The sequence below is a fragment of the Urocitellus parryii genome, chromosome 7 (assembly GCF_045843805.1).
Source record: "Urocitellus parryii isolate mUroPar1 chromosome 7, mUroPar1.hap1, whole genome shotgun sequence".
Classification (NCBI taxonomy): Eukaryota; Metazoa; Chordata; class Mammalia; order Rodentia; family Sciuridae; genus Urocitellus; species Urocitellus parryii.
Genome location: NC_135537.1, coordinates 69,247,489 through 69,263,843, shown reverse-complemented (window position 1 = coordinate 69,263,843; position 16,355 = coordinate 69,247,489). Strand labels below are relative to the sequence as shown.

The 16,355-nt window shown below is 35.4% G+C and overlaps 1 protein-coding gene across 2 annotated transcripts in view; it reads left to right on the top strand.

Moving 5' to 3' along the window:
• Cpa6 (carboxypeptidase A6) overlaps window positions 1–16,355 on the top strand; it is a 284,829-nt gene that overhangs the window by 199,696 nt on the left and 68,778 nt on the right. Inside the window, exons 5-7 of one of the 2 annotated variants that reach the window (XM_077801156.1) lie at window positions 1,537–1,638; window positions 3,748–3,852; window positions 5,050–5,079. In XM_077801156.1, coding sequence (XP_077657282.1) covers window positions 1,537–1,638; window positions 3,748–3,852; window positions 5,050–5,079 — 237 coding nt within the window. Of the gene's footprint in view, window positions 1–1,536; window positions 1,639–3,747; window positions 3,853–5,049; window positions 5,080–16,355 lie in introns of those variants that run through there. The other variant, XM_026407763.2, reaches the window with a different exon arrangement.

Genomic DNA, 16,355 nt, shown 5'->3' with positions numbered 1-16,355 from the left:
ACCTCTGAACCTTTGAACATGCTGTTATATATACTACCCAGAAAACTCACAGCAACCTCATCCTCACCACCAACCACATTCTTTACTGCTCACCTGACAACTTGTCGTTCTTCAAATTTCAGCTTTAAGCAATCAAGTAGCAGTTTCTGTTCTTCCAGACTGGATCCAACCCCTCTGCCCCCTACCCTCCAACTTCACACGTCCCATAACATATGGATATTACCTTTCACAGTTCTTAGTTGTGTCATTATAGGATTATTTGACTGGTGCCCTTCATTCCTACTAAGTTGCAAGTTCCAGGAAGGAAGACTATTTTTTTTCTCATCTGCCACTATATCCCCAAGGGCAGGTAAATAGAGTCTTTAAAAGAGATAAGCTGTTGACAGAATGAATAAATATATACATTTTCTATGTTCCCTGAATTGAACAAAGGAACAGCAGACACCAAAATTAACAAGATCCTGTTCTATTATTAGGAATATTTTTGGTTCTGTTGATGATAACTCCTTTCCAAAACTCTTTTCACATTTTTTATGTCTCAATATACCTTTTAGAAGCTGGAAGCAATGGAAATGTCTTAGATAACTTGGCACACAGCAGTGCTCTTAAAATGTACTAGAAAAAAAAAGTCAAATTTCAAGAATAAAATGGATACAGATATGTACACATATATGTGTGTGTATATATATTATATATATATATATAATATATACACACACATATATATGAACCTGATCATTAGATTAAACAGGAATAGGAAGAAAAGAAAAAATACACATGCCAATACATATATTTTTTTCTTGAATACAAACTCTTTTACATCATGGAACAGTGAGATGCTTTTGTGTTACTTCTTTATTCCTTATAGGGCTTATAAGTCAGAAATGTTACCATCTTTCTAAGCACCTTATCCATCCATTTCAAATATACCTTCTCCTGATGCCAGATAAGCATGTGAGAGGGATGGAGACAAATATATCACTGTCACTGGAGGGATTATTCAGACTTGTCCTCCAACATGTGGCTCAGTAGAATAATGTTTAAATGCAAATGATAATAACTTTTTCTTAGCATCTTCTGTTCTGTGGGAAATTACAATATATGGAATTTGAATACCACTTTCAAGTAGTTTGGATAGTTTTCATAAAGTGGATTTAAATTTTCTCTCTCTCTCTTAAATATCTGTGGGGAAAATGGAAATAAATTCTGATTTTTTAAGAAGAAACCAGAACACATCAATTAATTTTTCACAAAACAGTGTCAGCAAGATATTAATGACATTTGGCAGTAGAAGATATGCTTTAAAGAGGGAACCATAACCAAGACATAAGCTATCTATAAAGGCAGAAAATAAAATGTAAAATTTTAAGTATCCCAAAGAAATTAAGTAGAGGAAATTGTTTCTTTTTTCATTTTGTATTTCATATATACTCTTTGAATTCTGAGACCTACTGCTGTCATTTTTGTTACCTGTATTCTCTAAAAGCCCCATTACTATAAGAGAGTCTGACGTGGCTTTTATTTATCTGCTTTTAGATTCAGAGTTGGATGCATCATCTGAATAAAACTCATTCAGGCCTTATTCATATGTTTTCTATTGGAAGATCATATGAAGGAAGATCGCTGTTTATTTTAAAGGTAAAAAAGAAGAAAGTGTCAACTAAATATAAAATGTTCTCCCAATATTTATCTTTTTCAACTTATGGGAAAAAAATGAAATGATTTTTCATAAGCTCATATTTAACATCATCTGATAATTTAAGAAAAAAATCCCTTAGATGTTTGAATTATATTTAATATTTGGCATTTAGTATTCTAGAGGATACTGTTTCTGATATATTCAGAATTACTGATGCCACTTATTTGTGAGTTGGTGCTAGTTAAGATGAACCAGCGTAAAACCAGGTAAATGTGTAAGAAGGTATGTGTTATTCCCATCCCTTGATCCTGCATTCTCCTCCAGCTACTGACCCACAGCTCTCTCTCAGTTAAACTTCTAATAAGATTTGCCTGTAGTTCAAACATCTTTACTACTTCCCCTCCCCTAACTGGCTCATGTCCCACAGCTCCCTTTAAACTTACTTTGCCAAGGTCAACGATGACTCCCAGTCAATTCTTCTGTCTCTCTAACCATTCATTCCTTCAAGTCTCATTCACTGGCTCCTCTTTCCTTGTCCTTTCCTTAGGTTCTGGTGATCCCCATGACCCTACCCACATCTCTGCTTTCACTCCATAAACCCTCTCTAACTGGGCATATCTGCTGGTAATGTCAACAGTCATGCCAGACCTTTCTATCCAGTGGAGTCCACTCTCTGGAGCTTTGAATTCACACATCATTGCCTGCTTGACACCTTAACTTGGATATTCACAAAAGCAAGCGCCTCAGAGTCAGAATGGCACCATTTTCCTCCCAGTTTTGAAACATGATTATCATCCTAAATTCCTCTCCTTTATTTTAATCACTCACTTTCACTTGACAATTCTTTTGGATAAGCCCAAACCTCTTCCCTTGTCTTCACTGGTGTTACCCTAACTCACCTTTAGATCTGTTCTCCTAGACTATTGTAATATGGCCCCAATACTCAACTTCTTTTTGAGTCCCTGTTCTTGGCCCTCTCATTCTCCTATCCATCCTCCACATTGCTGTCAGAAATAACACAAATACATACGCATACACACATAAGCATTCACACATACACATGCATGTACACACACATGTGTGTGTGCCCTTACCCTTTCCAGGGAATATGGAACCCATCCTCATCTCTTTTCCATCATATCCAGGGACTCCAAGTGTTCTCTTGTCTCTGTTACAGCTTCACATGCTGTTCCTTCCTCAAACTACAGAAGCAATTCTTGCAATATTATGTCCTCAGATTCTCTTTCAAACTTGAAATGCCTTCCACCAATTTGTCTGCCAGGCAAAATTGAAAACATGCTCAAGTACTTCTTTTGAGAAGCTTCCATTTATTCCCCAGGAAAATTCAACACAACACCCATGTTCCTAAGGTGCCTTATGGATATTCACACCATAAAGGTTAATTGATTGCTTACCTGTCTACTCTCCCCACTAGCATGTAAACCCCTTGTGTTTTCATCTTTGAGTCTCTAGGATTGAGCCCAGTATCTGATGTTAAAAAGTATTTTCCGAAGTATTAGTTGAGATCCCCTATGAATATAATTTCAAAAATTACCTATTAATGACTGGGTTAGAAACTTGGTTAGAATTAATGTTGATATAGTAATTTTTTAATCTACCGCCTGATTCTATAGACCAAATTGTTTTAATTTTCCCTTTTGTGGTATAATAAAGTTTGACTTTATTCACCTATAAAATATAGCTATTTCTTTAAGAAATATTCCTTGAGAACATTTCTAATTGGAAAATTTGGGAAAATGGTGGGGAAGGGGGAGAGAAAAAGGAAGGGAAGGAAGAAAGAAGAATTTAGCCTTTTATTTAAACTTTATATCTTATATTAAAATAGAAGCAACCCTAGTTTAGAGATTTCCCTTTCCCTTGTATATTTTATAATTCTTTGATTTTATTATTAGGGCTTTAAATTTATTGTTTCTGCATAAATAAGCCTGGACTTCCAAAGTAGATAGGATATCTTTCTATCTTTTTTATGTGTTACCTAATGAACCAAACCATGGTGAAGAATTATGCTGAAATCTTATTAAATTATGCTGGTCAGTGAATCTCCAATAAAAGCCTGAGTTTGTTACTATGAATACTCCCGTTTTCAGCTGGGCAGAAAATCACGAGCTTACAAAAGAGCTGTCTGGATGGACTGTGGTATTCATGCGAGAGAATGGATCGGTCCTGCCTTTTGTCAGTGGTTTGTGAGAGAAGTAAGTTAAACCCTTTGTTCAATGTCCATTTCAGCTAGTCAGTAGTTCTATGAATTTTTACTCTGCTCAAGGAACAAAGTGGGAATTTGAAACCAGTAATACCTGACTGATAATAACACCTTGATTTTGTGGGCTGCTTTCATGTTTAAGAGGACCTCCAAAACCCTGGCTCAATTTCTCTTCACCTCCCTTGGAAGATGAAATTATCAACTCTGATTAAAAAGAAAAGGAAAAATAGGGGCCGGGATTCTGGCTCAGAGGTAGAGCGCTCACCTAGCACATGCAAGGCACCAGGTTCAACCCTCAGCACTACATAAAAATAAATGAATAAATAAGGTATTGTGTCCAACTACAACTAAAATATATATTTTTTTAAAAAAAAGAAAAAATAAGATTTATAGACTTTGTGGATTTGTGACAATTAGAAAACAACCATAATAGTCATATAGCAAAAGAAAAAAAATTTAACTTGTGGTGTTCCAGAGCAATTTCCTGTATTATATTCAGCTCAGAAAGCTCTATATCTTTATTTCCCCCTCAAAATGATCTCACATGTGCTATAACACTAAAGGGGTGGAACAAATGGTTGTATTATATTCTCTAGGTATAAATCTGTAATTTAGAGACCAAAAGGTATTTATAATCTATGGAGATCTGACATTCTCGGTTTCACTGATCTTTTGGTAGCCTTGATAATTGATGACTCATGGTGATTTCTCATCTTCCATATGCTTCATTTGAGTCACCAGCCCTCTGAACTCATGTGTTGGTTGAGTGGAGCTCTTTCCCGAGCGTGGGCCCACCTTATAGACCAACCCACAATGTGTTTACTCCTTTTCTATTCATTGTCAAGAATGAACTGACTTTTAGGGATTTTTTTTTTTTATTTTGTAGGGTTTGGGGGTTTTTCTGGGGGGAGGGTGTTGTTGTTGTTTTAACCTTTGCTTTTAATTTTGAGAGGAAAAAAAAATCTCTTAAAAGAAAACCAGTCACTGGTACTGGTAATGAGAGTGCAGAAGTCTAATGAGAGGAAGTTTCTTAGCCAAAAACTAATCCTACAGATTTCTTTAGTCCTGTCCTTATAGGAAACTATTATAGATACCAGGGATATTTTAATATATTTTATTTGTATTTCACTATATTTTATGGGAAAATTTTGCGCTATCGTGAGATTTGTGATTTTGGGAACTCTCCTAGGTCTTAGAAAATGTAGTTCACAGGTATTGAAAATGTACTAAATTTGTGAAGTCTGGTTCTCTGCCACTACCAAACCCACAAAAGTATCCTTAGTTTTATACATGTAATAAAATTTTCTGACTATACCTACTCAGATTATTAAGTAATTCACTTTCTCTTAAATGATCATTTCATCCTCTAAAGAAAAATACAAAATCTAGTAAGAAATTGTTAACTCTATTAACTTGTTTCAAACACTTAGTGTATACATAATGATATCATGTCTGCTGTTTCAAGTTTGGGGCAGGGAGACAGAAAATAGTTAGTTACATAATATTTATTGTTACAGAATATGGTCCTGTATTATTGAATAACATAAGAATGTATCTCCCAAACATTCAAGCTAAAGTTTTAACTCACTCCAAATCTGTACATACTTTTCTTTATAACACTGAAGCTTATTTATGTGGTTACTGTTAGTCTTACTCCCATTCCAATTTCAAAAGCAGTCCCTGTCTATCTTGTTCACTGCCAAATCCCCAGGATATAGAACAACACCTGACATATATGTTCAAACATTTCTTATTTATTTACTTATTCTAATTAGTTATACATGACAGTAGAATGCATTTTGACACATCATCCATAAATGGAGTATAACTTCTCATTCTTCTGGCTATACCTGTTGTAGAATCACATAGGTTATATAATCACATATGAACATAGGGTAATGATGTCCGATTCATTCCACTATCCCTCCTATCCCCATAACCCCTCCCCTCCCACCACTCCCGTCTGTCTAATGCAGAGCACCTCTATTTTTCCCTAACCCCACCCCCTTATTGTGGAGAACATTTGGCCTTTGGTTTTGGGGCTGGCTTATTTCACTTAGCATGTTATTCTCCAGCTCCATCCATTTACCTGCAAATGCCATATTTCATTCTTTTTTACGGCTGAGTAATAGTCCATTGAGTGTATATATACACCACATTTTCTTTATCCATTTATCTGTTAAAGGGCACCAAGTTAGTTCCATAATTTGGCTATAGTGAATTGAGCTTCTGTAAACATTGATGTGGCTGCATCTCTGTAGTATGTTAATTTTAAGTCCTTTGGGTATAAACCAAGGAGTGAGATAGCTGGGTCAAACAATGGTTCCATTCCAAGTACTCTTAAGAATCCCCATACTGCTTTCCAATTTGCAGTGCCACCAGAAGTGAATGGGTACCTTTTTCCCACATCCTCACCAACATTTATTGTTGCTTATATCCTTGATAATTGCCATTCTGACTGGAATGAGATGAAATCTTAGAGTAGTTTTGATTTGCATTTCTCTAATTGCTAGAGATGTTGAACATTTTTTTCATATATTTGTTGACCAATCATATTTCTTCTTCTGAGAAGCATCTGTTTAGTTCCTTTGTGCATTTATTGATTGGGTTATGTTTTTGGCATTAAGTTTTTTGAGTTTTTTTTATGTATCCTAAAGATTTTCTCCCATTCTGTAGGTTCTCTCTTCATGTTCTTGATTGTTTCCTTTGCTGAGAAGCAGCTTTTTAGTTTGAATACATCCATTTATTGATTCTTGATTTTACTTCTTGTACTTTAGGGGTCTTTTTAAGGAAGTCAGATCCTAAACTGACATGGCAAAGATATGGGCCTACTTTTTCTTCTATTAGGTACAAGGTCTCTGGTCTAGGGCCTAAGTCCTTCAAACACTTTGAGTTGAGTTTTTGCAGGGTGAGAGATAGGGGTTTAATTTCAATTTGTTACATATAGATTTCTAGTTTTCCCAATGCCATTTATTGAAGAGGCTATCTTTTTTCCAATAAATATTTTGGTGCCTTTGTCTAGTTGAGATAATTGTGTTTATGTGGGTTGGTCTCTGTGTCTTCTGTTCTGTACCATTGGTCTACATGTCTATTTTGGTGTCAATACCATGCCGTTTTTGTTACTGTAGCTCTGTAGTATAATTTAAGGTCTGGTATTGGGATGCCTCCTGCTTCACTTTTCTTGATAAGGATTGTTTTGGTGATTCTGTATCTCTTATTTTCCTCAAATATTTCTTAATGAATGGTAAGTAAAAGTATCTAATAATAATGATGCAGAAAGATTTCTGGGCAATGACTTATTATATCATCTCATTGATTGTAAGAATACACCATAGTGAATCCTATCATCATGTACATCCATAAGAATGGGGTCCTAACTAGAATAAGATATAGCCCATGCTTGTACAGTTATATCAAAATAAATTCTACTGGCTTGTATAGCTACAATACAACAAGGAAACATCTCATTGGATATGAATCACTTGGACTTTTGCAGAACACACAACCTATATAGCTCTGTACAGTAGCCCTATAACATGATCTAAGTTTCCAAAGAAAAGAAGGACACAGTATAACCACAAGAAAAAGAAGAAGCATATGTAATGATTGTCATCTGAAGACAGTTGATTTTGGATCTAGAATAAGAAGCATCAGTCATAAAGGGAATATATCTTGTTGGTAGAGTGTTTGCCTACCATGCACAAGACCCTGGATTTAATCCCCAGAACTACAAAAGAAAACAGAAAAATAGATTTAAAAACATTAACAAGAAGCATTAATTAATATTAGAGTCCATTTCCACAAAGATGAGTCAGAAAGACTGCTTTCTTTCTCCTTCCTCCTGTACAGGGCCATCTTCACATATGTAGATGGATCAAGTCATTTCTGTACCTCTGCTATCCTCTCCACACCTCTTTCACTCTCTCTAGTTATGACTGACACTTCTCCTTCCACTTTCTCATTTACATTTCCTATCTGACTCAGGACAGCAACCAGCGGTCTAGGATCAGTAATTTAATATTTGTAAATAATCCATGTAAAGAATAATTGAAAAGAAAATCAGCAAGGATATAAAAGAGTTCAACACTACCAAATAGTATCTGAAAGACATTTAGAGATCACTCCACCCAACAACAGCAGAATACACATTCTTTTCAAGTGCCTATGGAACATATGCTAAAAAATAACATACCTCCACAAATGAAAAATAATTGAAATCACACAATGAAATCAAATTAGAATTTGCAAACAGGATGATCTTCAAATACTTAGAAATTAAACTGACTTCTTAATAATCTATGGGTCAAAGGTATAATTTCAAGAGAAATTTAAAAATGCATTGAACTGGATAAAAATGAAAATATAACTGTGTTGGTCAGATTTTCGTGTGACAAAATATCTGGGAAAAACAACGAGGAAATATTTATTTTGGCTCGCAGTTTGAGTATTGAGTCTACAGTCAGCTGGTTCCATTGTTTTTAGACCTGTGGAAAGGCAGAAACATTACCATAGAAAGGTGTGGCAGAGGAAAGGGGCTACCATAATGGCATCCAGGAAGCAAAGAGAGAAGGGCCCAGAGATAGGATACACCCTCAAGGGTCATGCCCAGAGTGACCTGCTTCCTCCAAGTAAGGCCAGCCTCCTGAAGTTTCCACTACCCTGCAGTATCATCACTAGTTAGAGACCAAGCCTCCAACACATGAGCCTTTGAGAGGAACATTCCAGATCCAAACAATAACAACATATCAAAAGTGTGGGGTGTGGGTACAATAATGCTGAAAAAAAAATTTACAGCACTAAATGCATGTATGAGACAAGAAGAAAAATCTCCAGTTATTTAAACTCTTCTCTCAAGAACTTAGGAAAAAAATACAGAATAAATTCAAAGGAAATAGAAGGAAGTAATATAAATAAGAAATCCTTGAAATTAAAAGTAGAAAACCGTTAGGGGAAGTCAATATAACAAACAACTAGTTTTTTTTAAAAAAGATAAAGGATAAAGAAAATTGGCAAAGCTCTAAGGAAATAGAAAATGCAATATCTGAGGAAAACAATATTTTCATTACCAAAATCAGTAATGAAACAGGGAATATCAATATAGAGACCCTACAGACATCCAAATACTATGAAATATCATTAATAACTACACAAATATAAACTTCACTAACTAATTGGATAACATTACTACAACACACCTACCATAAAATAATTCAAATATCACTATGATTATGGATTATTGGATTCAGGATTTTTTAATTACCAAAGCAAGAAATCTCAAGGCCTACAAGTTTCCACTGGAGAGTTGTATCAAATATTTTAAAAAGAATTCAACACTCTGTTTCAGAAATGGAACTCAAACAAACTGGAACTCTTCCAGTTTGTTTTATAAAGCTACAGATCCTTCATAAAAATGAAAAAAAATAAATATTAGCAAACAGAATTTGGCAATATGTAGAAGTAATTGTGTACCAGGAACAGATGAAGTTTATATCAGGGCTGCAAGTCCACTTCAACTCAAAAGTTAATAATGCAGTTCATCCTATTTGCTAAAGAAAAATAAACAAATGATCTTATCAATTGATGCAAAGAAAGCTTTTGACAAAATTAACTTAGAGTCATTATAAAAAATCTCAGAAAAATAGAAATAGAGAATTTGCTCAGTTTTATAAAGAGCACCTACAAAAAAACCTACAGCAAACATATTATTAACAGTAAATGACTGAATGGTCTCTCTTTGAAACAGTATATAGAACAAGTGTGTCAATCTCACCTCTCTTCATTAACACAGTGCTAGAAGTTTTAGCTAGTGCAATCAGGCAAGAATAGGAAATAAAATTCATGTAGATTGGAAAGGAATAAATAAAAATTTCCCTATTTGCAGATGATGTGAATTTCCCCATAGATAGTCCCAAGGAATCAACAGAAAAATTCTGCAAAATTCAACAAACAAAAAGTGGAACTGATGAGTTCCTCATGGCCACAGAACATAAGATAAATATACAAATTTAATCATATTCCAGATAATACATCAACAGTAACATGTACAATTCATCAAAAATGAGAAATATTTAAGTGTAAATCTAAGAAAACATAGAGAGGAATTAAGCAATGAAACTACAAAATAATGGTGAAAGAAATCTAAGTGGGAAGTTATCATATTCATTGATTGGAGGTCTCAATATAGTAAAGATGCAGTTCTCCCCCAATTTTTGCAAATAGATTTAATACAATTCACATGTAATTTCCAGTAAGATTTTTTTGTAGATATAGGTAAGATTATCCTAAAAATTATGTATGAAGACAAACTAGAAGAGCAGAAACTATTTTGAAAAAGAAAAGTCAAAAGGGAAAAAAATCATTCTTACCACTTTTAAGTCATATCATTTTCTAATAATAATCAAGATTATATAGTATTTGTGAAGGGATTGACATAGGTGAGGGGAACAGAATAGAGAAATCAGAAATCAATCCACACAAATATTCCCAACTGATTTTTGACAAAGGTATAAAAAAAAATCAATGAAAGAAAAGACTTTTCAACAAATGGTACAGAAGCTATTGGACATAAATAGCCAAAAAGAATGACCACCAGTATAAATCTCATACCTACAAAAATCAACTCAAAGTGGATTATGAACTTAAATGTGAAATATAAGACAATAAAACTTTTAGGGAAAGGAAATCATAAGAGAAACTGTTAGGATCTAAAGCTAGGCAAAGAGTTCTTCAATTTGATACCAAAAACATGTTCCATAAAAAAGAAACATTGGCAAAATGCACATTATCAAGCTTAATCAAAATTTAAAAGTTTTGCCTATGAAAGACCCTGTAAAGAAGATGAAAAAGACAAGCAATTTAGTGGAAGAAAATATATGCAAACTACATATCAAAAAGGACTCATATTTGAAATATAGAAACTTAAAACTGGATAGCAAGAATCAATTAGAAAATGGGTCAAAGACATGAAGAAATATTTCACCAAGAATGTATATACAGATGCCAAACAGAATATTCTAAAATATATCATAAGTGAAATTCTAATTAAAGCCACTATGAGTTATCACCATATTCCTATCAGAATGGATAATTTAATTAAATATTATATGGAAATATAGATCTATAATCTATAGATGTGTGTCACCAAATGCCAGGGAGGATGCAGCAAATCAGATCACATATACATTTTGGATAGGAATGTAAAAGGGTAGAGTTACTCTTGAAAACAGTTGGCAATCTCTATTAAAATTAGACATGCAACTACCATATGACCCAGTAATTACATCGTTGGCACTTATCCCAGAGAAATTAAAACTTATGCTCACTCAAAAACCTGTACTCAAACGTTTATAGCTGCTTTATTTATAATAGCCCAAAACTGGAAACAATCCAGGTATCTGTCAATAGGCAAATCCTTAAACAAATTGTACTACACCATTGCACAGAAAACTACTCAACGATTAAAAGGAACAAACTACTGATTCACAAAACAACCTGGATGAATCTCAAGAACATTATGCTGAATGAAAAAGGACATTCCAAACAAATACATACTGTATTTCATTTATGTAATTTTGAAATGACAAAATGATGGAAATGTTCTGTATCCGGCCTGTATCAATGCCAATAGCCTGATGGAGATATTATACTATATAGTTTTGCAAGATTTTACCATTGGAAGAAAGTGGGTAAAAGGGTACACAGTATCTCTCTGTACTATTTCTAAGTTACATGTGGATCTACATTTAACTCAAAGTTTATTATAAAAATAATGGTAAAGCCCCATATCCCTGATTTTCATTCTTTTTTTTTTTAAAAAGGTGCTCTCTCTTTCCTAGAGGCAATTTAATCCCTGTCCTCTTCCTTGTTGTGTGCTTTAATTAAGTTTTTTTTTTTTTTAAGAGGGTTCTGCCTTTATTTTATTTTATTTTTTTCCTCCTCATGATCTCTTATATACTGTCTCAAATCTGTTTCCCCCCTTCTGCTCCTTCATCTTCCTCCCCTCTTGGGCCTCTCCCTTCTCCCATGACACCATGACAAAGAAAAATGTCCATATGGGCCTTGTTTTCCAGATTCAATCAAGGCTCAAAGCTTTTATCTTGTTTTTGATAGCACCTTGCGCTGATAGAACTCAGCAAGTCTTTGGGGGTCTTAATTATTTCAACCCAAGATCGATTAGGATCCTCAGCCCCTTGGGCAGTAGCATCCTATGGCAGTTTTCTAGATGGATGAGCTGCACCCAAGGCTTCAGAACAGAGAAGGAACCCAGGTTTGCCCACCAGAGCCTGTGACTGGCCTCCTTGCAAGCCTGCACTATTTCTCAGATACCCAGCTCCATTTCTGCATGCCCCCAACCAGGGGATTTTTAATTGAGGCTATAGGCTGATGAGACTCCCCTAGCACAGGGGAGGAAACCGAGGCTAGGGGATTTCTCAATGCCCCAGCCTCAACCTGTGACCAGAGCCAGGCCCAAGGATTCCCCTGGCTCAGCTTCTTGCCCACTCTGTTATGACTTAGAAGTGAGCAGTTGACTTTACAGGGACTCTCAGCACAGGAAGCTGCATTTAAACAGCATGGAGAAGCCAAAGGGTAGGCTGTTGCCCTGAGAGAAGCAGAGAGGCCCCTTTTCTCCACTGTCTCCCTCAGCAGTGGGCAAGCAGGAGGAAATCACAGCTTCAGTAAGAACTGACTAAAATGCCATCAAACTGAAGAGTCAGTGTCAAGCGCCTCAACATGCCAGGTGTCTTTTTTTTTTCTTTTTTTTCTTTTTTTTTTATTGTTAGTAGTTCAAAACATTACATCTATTTTGATATATTTCACAGTTTGATTCAAAAGGGTTATGAACTCCCATTTTTACCCCGTATATAGATTGCTGAATCACATCAGTTACATCAATTACATTTCCATTGATTTACATATTGCCATTCTAGTGTCTGATGAATTCTGCTCTCTATCCTATTCTCTACTATCCCCCCTCCCCTCCCCTCCCCTCCCCTCTTCTCTCTCAACCCCCTTTACTGTAAAACACTTCTTCCACTTGTATTATTCTTTCCTTACCCCTCACTTCCTCTTGTATGTAATTTTGTATAACCCTGAGGATCACCATCCCTTTCCATGCAATTTCCCTTCTCTCTCCCTTTCCCTCCCCCCTCTCATCTCTATTAATGTTGATCTTCTTCTCCTGTTCTTCGTCCCTACTCTGTCCTTAGTTACTTCCCTTATATCAAAGAAGTCATTTGGCATTTGTTTTTTAAGGATTGGCTAGCTTCACTTAGCATAATCTGCTCTAATGCCATCCATTTCCCTCCGAATTCTATGATCTTGTCGTTTCTTAATGCAGAGTAATACTCCATTGTGTATAAATGCCACATTTTTTTTATCCATTCATCTATTGAAGGGCATCTAGGTTGGTTCCACAATCTTGCTATTGTGAATTGTGCTGCTATGAACATCGATGTAGCAGTGTCCCTGTAGCATGCTCTTATTAGGTCTTTAGGGAATAGACCGAGAAGGGGAATAGCTGGGTCAAATGGTGGTTCCATTCCCAGCTTTCCAAGAAATCTCCATACTGCTTTCCAAATTGGCTGCACCAATTTGCAGTCCCACCAACAATGAACCAGTGTACCCTTTTCCCCACATCCTCGCCAACACTTGTTGTTATTTGACTTCATAATGGCTGCCATTCTTACTGGAGTGAGATGGTATCTTAGGGTGGTTTTGATTTGTAGTTAAGTTTTTTGATGCTGTGATCAAAATACTTGATAAGAATAACTTAAAGGAAGAAAAGTTTAATGATGTCAAAGGCTTAGTCCATGGTCAACTGACTCCACTGCTGTGGGCCCAAGGTGAGACTGAACATCATGGTGGAAGGGTGTGGTAGAGAAATATTCCATTCATAGTGACCAGGAAGCAGAAAGTGAGAGAAGAAAGAGGTCACACAGAAGATAAACCTTTTCAGGGCATGCCCCCCGTATCCCACCTCCTCCAGCCCTGCTCCACCTGCCTGCAATTACCACCCAGTGAATCCATTCATACTGGGATGGACTGATTAGACTACAGTTCTTATAGTCTCATCATTTTGCTTCTGAAAATTCCTGCATTGACATAGGAGCTTTGGGGAGACACCTAATATCCAAACCATAACACCATATGACCCTAATTAACAGACCCTAGTTGTTTTCCCTGAGAACAGAAGTATCTGGACATTGCTCTGGTTCCATCTGTCCACCTCTTCTTTGGCCAGCTTGATTGTCACATGCCATGCCCTGAGAGCCACTTCCACTTCTGCCCCCACTCCAATTCAGCAGATCAATCCATGGATGTTTATTTTGAAAACACAGAGCTCAGAAAAGAGTAATACAGAAGCAAACCGCCAGTCTTAAATGACTGGTGAGATGGGTTTCATTACTTGGTTATTTAAAATTTTTCTTAAATAAATTAAATAATCCATAGTGTTGTTTAATTGACAGATATTTTTAAAATGCAAAAAAAAAAACACTACAAAACTCATGGGCTTTCCTCTTTTATTGATAGTCAATTATTTTGAAAAATATATAAAGCTACCACTTTTCTGATTTCAATATTTTCTATCTTGTTATTTCCAAATATCAAAATTTTTATAATGCAAGCAAAATGAAGGAAGCAAATAGATTGTGAAATCTTTCTCTTGTTAAGTGCTTGCTTATATATGGTTGGCATAAACATTGCTAATGTTGTATTTATGAGAGCATGGGGTTTGGGAAGCTTGGGGGAGAAAGGAACACAAACCTAATAGGTTTACTGCTGGAATGTGTACTATAGATGTTCCCTTCACCATAAACCGAATTTTAAAAGCTTTAAAAAATACTACCATTTGGTAACTAATTCTTCTTAAATTTGTCATGGAAAGAGATGATACAAATAGTAAATTATCAAAGAAATAATCTACAATGGATCTGTTAGTAAGGAAACTAAGTTAAATATACAGAATTTGGATGTTATCTTTCTGCAAAAGTGAACACATACTATTTACAGGGGAGTGAGACATAAAACTGAGGGGTAGAAGACAGGGAACAAAGGAAATAGCAAGCAGATCCTTGTAAAGGAAGATTCTCACAAAACCTTAAAGTAATGGACTTGGAAATTAAAAGTAAAGGAAATTGCCAAGTTAAAAATAGAGTTTAAAAACAGTTTGGCAGTTCCTCAAAAAGTTAAACATAGAGTTACCATGTGACCCAAATACACTACTCTTATGCATATTCCTAAGAGAATTAAAAACAAGTATCTACACAGAACTTGTGCATAGCTATTCATAGCAGTATTATTCATAGTGCTCAAAAGGTCTCCATTAACTGGTGAATAAATGTTTTTAAATGTAGTATATACATCCAAAGGTATTATTCAACCATAAAAGTATTGAAGTAGTACGACAAGCTACAACATGGATGGACCTTGAAATCATTATGCTAAGTGATATAAGGCAGACACAAAAGGTCAGATGGTGCATAATTCCATTTATATGAAATGTCCAGGATAGCCAATCCACCAAAACTGGAAGTGAATTATTTGGTGGATTAGTGAAACAGGAATTGGGGCTAACTGCTACCAACTTCATTTGTGGGTGTTGGAAATATTCTAGAATTAGAAAGTGATGATGGTTACACATCTCATAAACATACTAAAATCTATTAAATTATACACTTTCAAGTGGTAGATTTTATGTTACACGAATTATATCTCATTAAAGAAATAATAAAGTACTGATATATCCACCACATGAATGAACCTTGAAAACATTATGCTAAACAAATGATGACAGTTACAAAAGAACACCTTGGCTCTGCTTACCTGCTATGTCCAAAATAGGGGAATTTATAGAGCCAGAAAAATAGATTAGATTAGTAGTTGCCTGTGGCTGGGGAAGATGAGCAGGTTGGGGTAGATTGAGAGTTAAAAGGCATGGAGTTTCTTTAATAGATGCTTAAAGTATTGTGAAATTATATAGGGGCAATGATTGTACAACTCTGAATATACTTAAAACTACTGAATTGTGTACTTTAAATGGATGGATTAATATAAGGTATATGAACTTTATCCAAATAAAGCTGCTATTTTTAAAAAATAGCATTTTCTTCTTATTGATCAGTACATTTTCAGCCTTCTGCACTGTGGAGGTTCAAGTCACAGTCCCTGCACCCAAGGAGTCTACACTTCTATTTGAGGAGAAATATTTACGTGCAGAGAACAGCATAAAATAGTGTATCTGTGGAAGCTAAGTTATACTGATCATAGTGTCTGAATGAATTAAGGAATCAGAGAAATCCACAAAAACTTGAAGACAGGGTGTAAGGATGCTTTGTAGAGCTAAATCTCAAGTTAGGCCCTGACTTAGAAATAGGAATTGTATCAGGGAGATAAAAGAGTGTCTCAAGACACAGACATGACTAATGTTGAGAGTGAACATGACATGTACATCTGTGTGTGTGTGTGTGTGTGTGTGTGTGTGGTTGTAGGTCAGCA